At 45.0% G+C, this 5,652-nt stretch overlaps 1 protein-coding gene across 1 annotated transcript in view; it reads right to left on the reverse strand.

The window, feature by feature from the left end:
- The window catches only part of LOC131999471 (immunoglobulin gamma-1 heavy chain-like), a 17,885-nt gene extending 13,355 nt beyond the window's left edge, over positions 1–4,530 (reverse strand). Inside the window, exons 1-2 of the mRNA XM_059372171.1 lie at positions 4,427–4,530; positions 3,854–4,345 (exon numbers count right to left, since the gene is read on the reverse strand). Coding sequence (XP_059228154.1) covers positions 3,854–4,345; positions 4,427–4,472 — 538 coding nt within the window. The 5' untranslated portion in view covers positions 4,473–4,530. The remainder of the gene's footprint in view (positions 1–3,853; positions 4,346–4,426) is intronic.
- Between the last annotated feature and the right edge of the window lie 1,122 nt (positions 4,531–5,652).

Genomic DNA, 5,652 nt, shown 5'->3' on the forward strand with positions numbered 1-5,652 from the left:
TTTGGGACTTCATCAAAATCAAAAGCTTCTGCACAGCAAAGGAAACAGTCAAAAAAACAAAGAGGCAACCCACGGAATGGGAGAAGATATTTGCAAATGACAGTACAGACAAAAGGTTGATATCCAGGATCTATAAAGAACTCCTCAAACTCAACACACACAAAACAGACAATCATATAAAAAAATGGGCACAAGATATGAACAGAAACTTCTCCAATGAAGACATACAAATGGCTATCAGACACATGAAAAAATGTACATCATCACTACCCATCAGGGAGATTCAAATTAAACCCACATTGAGATATCACTTTACACCAGTTAGAACGGCCAAAATTAGCAATACAGGAAACAACATGTGTTGGAGAGGATGTGGACAAAGGGGAACCCTCTTCCACTGTTGGTGGGAATGCAAGTTGGTGCAGCCTTTTTGGAGAACAGTGTGGAGATTCCTCAAGAAATTAAAAATAGAGCTTCCCTATGACCCTGCAATTGCACTCCTGGGTATTTACCCCAAAGATACAGATGTCGTGAAAAGAAGGGCCATCTGTACCCCAATGTTTATAGCAGCAATGGCCACAGTCGCCAAACTGTGGAAAGAACGCAGATGCCCTTCAGCGGACAAATGGATAAGGAAGATGTGGTCCATATACACTTTGGAGTATTGTGCCTCCATCAGAAAGGATGGATACCCAACTTTTGTAGCAACATGGGCGGAACTGGAAGAGATTATGCTGAGTGAAATAAGTTAAGCAGAGAGAGTCAATTATCATATGGTTTCACTTATTTGTGGAGCATAACAAATAAAATGGAGGACATGGGGAGTTAGAGAGGAGAAGGGAGTTGAGGGAAATTGGAAGGGGAGGTGAACCATGAGGGACTATAGACTCTGAAAAACAATCTGAGGGTTTTGAAGGGGCGTGGGGTGGGAGGTTGGGGTACCATGTGGTGGGTATTATAGAGGGCATGGATTGCATGGAGCACTGGGTGTGGTGAAAAAATAATAATACTGTTATGCTGAAAAGAAATAAAAATTAAATAAAAAAATAGGCAGAAGAAAAAAAATAAAAATAAATGGACAGAAGACATGAACAGACTCTTCTGCAATGAAGACATATAATTGGCTATCATACACACGAAAAAATGTTCATCATCATTAGCCATCAGGGAGATTCAAATTAAAAGCACATTGAGATATCACCTTACACCAGTTAGAATGGCCAAAATTAGCAAGACAGGAAACAACGTGTGTTGGAGAGGATGTGGAGAAAGGGGAACCCTCTTACACTGTTGGTGGGAATGCAAGTTGGTGCAGCCACTTTGGAGAACAGTATGGAGATTCCTCAAAAATTAAAAATAGAACTTCCCTATGACCCTGCCACTGCACTCCTGGGTATTTACCCCAAAGATACAGATGTTGTGAAAAGAAGGGCCATCTGTACCCCAATGTTTATAGCAGCAATGGCCACGGTCGCCAAACTGTAGAGGGATGCCCTTCAACGGACGAATGGATAAGGAAGATGTGGTCCATATACACTATGGAGTATTATGCCTCCATCAGAAAGGATGAATACCCAACTTTTGTAGCAACATGGCTGGAACTCGAAGGGATTGTGCTGAGTGAAGTAAGTCAAGCAGAGAGAGTCAATTATCATATGGTCTCACTTATTTGTGGGGTATAAGAAATAACACAGAGGACATGGGGAGATGGAGAGGAGAAGGGAGTTGAGGGAAATTAGAGCGGGAGATGAACCATGAGTGACTATGGACTCTGAAAAACAAACTGAGGGTTTTGATTGGGCGGGGGATGGGAGATTGCAGGAACCAGGTGGTGGATAATATGGAGGGCACGTATTGCATGGAGTACTGGTTGTGGTGCATAATCAATGAATTCTGTTACACTGAAAAGAAATAAAAAATTCACACACACACATACACACACACACACACACACACACACACACACAAGCATTGCATATAAACAACACAATAAAGGATAAACAAGTAATGTAGGTGCCTTGAGTGTTTCCAGTAATGAACACGTCAAGAGGAACCTACCCTCACAATCAGATGGAGAGTCACCGAAACCCACATTCTTGGTTTCATGATGGGAACATGGGGTAACAACATTATGTCCAGTGACTGAGTGGCACAGCTCATGGCAATCAGCATAACACAACTCTGTAAAATGATGTTAATACTCAAATCCCATCAGTTATCACTGCCACAAACTCTGAAAACTCTGCCAGAAAAAATGCTTGGGTTCATGCTTCACTAATGACTCCATGTGTGCCAGCTGGTGTTACAGTGTACATGAACTGGGTGGTTTTAAACATTAGACACACATTCCTCACAGTTCTGGAGTCTGGGAAGTGCCATATCAAGGTGCAGGCAGATTTGGTGTCCGGAGAGAACTCATGTCCTAGGTGGTCCTTTCTCTGTAAACTCACATGGGGCCAAGGGGCAGAAAGCTTTCCCAGTCCTGGTGTATAAGAGCTCTAATCCCATTATGAGACTGCACGCTCCTGACCTAAGTGCTTCCCTAAGTCACCACCCACTCATTCCATTAAATTGGTGTTAGGTTTCAACATAGTGATGGTAGAAATTAAACACATTGAGCTGATATTAGTAACTGAAGGATCAATTAATCTCTGCAGATGGAAGGCTCCTCCCAACCAGCCCCTCAACCTGAGCATTCTCATGGATCCTGCTGAAGCTTCTAGTCTCTGTGTGCACACAGGGTTCACAAGACCATCAGAACCTGCTGGTGACCTTGGGAAGTGGACATCTTTCACCTGAGACACTGGGTAAGACCCTTGTCCTCTACTCATAGCTTTCTTATTATTGTCTGCTTATATATTATCATTCATATTTTCAAGGGACTCAGATGGTCTTCTACACCTATTTATCATGTATATTCCTTTTTACTCTTTTTTGTAGTTGTTGCATGGAATTAGTCATGACATTGTATCTTCTGATGATTTTTTTACTGGCACCAGAAGCCTCATTCCTCCATCTTCTCGTGCTCCATACATGGAAGTCTCCTAGGAAAGATTAGATTCTGTGCCCCTGGTGTTCCAGATTCCTATGGAATTTTCCAGCACTAACTCACAGTATCACAATAAAAAAAATCCCTTATTTTGTGTCCTTTCTAAGGTTTACTGGAGCATTTCTGACATGCTGGGAGGCATTCCCTGAAATCAACAGACACTTTGATGATGGAGGTGATTAATATTCCATATTCTCTTGTAAGTGTGTATCGTATCATCTGATTCACCAACTGTACCAAGCTTGTTTGAGGTCCCTCTGGCTCTGGATGGTGTCAGCTAAACAGAAACTGTGAGCATGTGGTCCACACAATGACCCCCCCCCCCCACTGGGGCCATTCTTCTCTGGCTTTGGCTTCATTATGGCCCTGTACCTGATGTCCAGCATGAACTTGATGATGGTGGCTCACAGCTTGTATACTGGGCTGTGTGATGTTGTGTTGTTGAGTCCAGCTGAAACTTTTACAGGCTTAGCAGGCTTACATCAGAATGTCCGTAATTGTCATTGAGGGAAAAGATTCATCAAGCAAGTGACTTCCTGCTCTTTGTGCATGGACATATAGTTTTCTCCTATTATAGCCAATGTTTCAATTCATAGATGTAAGAAGTAAGAACAAATCATAATTCTAGAGAGTCTCATTGGGGAAACTGCTTTATGGAAAGGAAGCCCCAAACTGTGCCAGGAAACATGCGTTTAATCTTCACTGCACCTGCTTCTGGTGTGGAAAGTGTATTGGTGGGTCTTGAGCGCCCCATGGTGACCTGAGTACCCCTTCTGACCTGAGCGCCCCTTGTCTCTTGAGCACCTTTTCGTGACCTGAGCTCCGGAAAGTGACCTGAGTTCCCCCTGGTGACCTGAGTGTCCCCTGGTGACCCGAGAGCTCCCTGGTGTCCTGAGCACCCCCTGGCGGATTCTGGGGCCACCTGCAGCCCCACCGCTCCTGTGTCCCTGCAGGGAGGTTTGTGTCTGGGCTCACTCTGACGTCTCCTCAGTGTGCCTCTAGCACAGTAATACACGGCCGTGTCCTCAGTGGTCATGGAACTCAGCTGCAGGGAGAACTGGTTCTTGGATGTGTCAGCAGTGATGGAGATGCGGCCCTGGAAAGCCGGGTTGTACCTTGTACTACCCGTCCAGTAGCCCATCCACTCCAGTGCTTTTCCAGGGCGCTGGCGGATCCAGTTCCAATAGTAACTGCTGGTGACGGAGCCCCCGGAGACAACACATGTGAGAGAGAGGGTCTGTGAGGGCTTCACCAGTCCTGGGCCTGACTCCTGAAGTGTAAGTTGAGACAAGACACCTGGGGACAAGGAGAGTCATGGTGAGTCTGTCCCATCCCACAGAAAGGCCACTGTCTATCCCAGAGTCCCCAGATCCTCACCCAGGGGAGCTGCCAGAAGGCAGAGGAGGGACCACAGCAGCTGCATGGTTGCCTGCAGGATGGAGACCCAGCACACTGACCTCTGCCTGTGATGTCTATTTCTTCTGGGAGCACCCCAGGTGATTTGCATGTGGGTCCCTATGGAGGAGGGGAGGCATTAAAGATCCTGAACCCTGGTGACAGTCACCAGTTCTTGGTGTCCCCATGTTGAGTGGTGCGAGGACCCACAGAGCCTGGTCCTAGTGATTTATGCTCCAGTCCTTCCTGAACTGTTCTCTAGCATCAGTTGCTCGAGGTTTGTGCTGGAGCTGATGAACGTTTAGAAACCTTGTGAATGTTCCTTGTATTCCATTGCCAGGCTGTCCAACAGTGGGCTGCAAGTTCAACCTGCAGAAATACCTGTTCACAAACCTGGAGGACAGGCAGTTGTCCAGACTCCAGACCCTGACTGATTGCCCAGTTTGGGTCATTTGCTCCCACAAATGAGATATGGGGTCCCAGATGATGGCAATCCACCTACAAAAGGGATATTCAGAACTATACTCTAGCATTAACATAAGGAAACAAGCTCATCCGTGTGGAGGGCAAGGCAGAGAGATTGGGTGTTATGTGGATATTCTTTACTTTTTTAAAATGTTATTTAAATTCAATTAGCCAAGATAAAGTACATTATTAGTTTCAGATGTAGTGTTGAGTAATTCATCATTGTGTACAACATCCAGTGCTCATCACATCATGTGACCTCCTCAATGCCCACCACCCAGTTACTCCATTGCCCCCACCCACTTCCCTTCCCTAACCCTCAGTTTGTTCCCTATAGTTCAGTGTATTTCATGGCTTGTCTCCCTGTCTCAGGGCATCCCATTCAGTTTCCCCTCCCTTCCCCTATGATCCTCTACTTCTTATATTCCACATATGCTTGAAGCATATGATAATTGTCTTTCTTTGATTGACTTCTTTCACTCAGGGTAATACCCTCTAGTTACATCCTCGGAACAGAAATCCGTATATACAACTGAGGCATTATCAAATATGACATCTGAGTCTAATGATGTATTATGTGTTGTTAACTGAATTCAAACAAACAAAAAAACCCCACCTAAAATCCAACCTACATGGTCCTTTCTCCACCCTGAGCACAGATGGTTCTGGAAAAAACCCCTTAATCTGAGTTGGGAAGGGAAACTCTGGTGTTCCTTTTCCACACAATCTGAGACATGGAGATC

The sequence above is a fragment of the Mustela nigripes genome, chromosome 13, assembly GCF_022355385.1.
Source record: "Mustela nigripes isolate SB6536 chromosome 13, MUSNIG.SB6536, whole genome shotgun sequence".
Lineage (NCBI taxonomy): Eukaryota > Metazoa > Chordata > Mammalia > Carnivora > Mustelidae > Mustela > Mustela nigripes.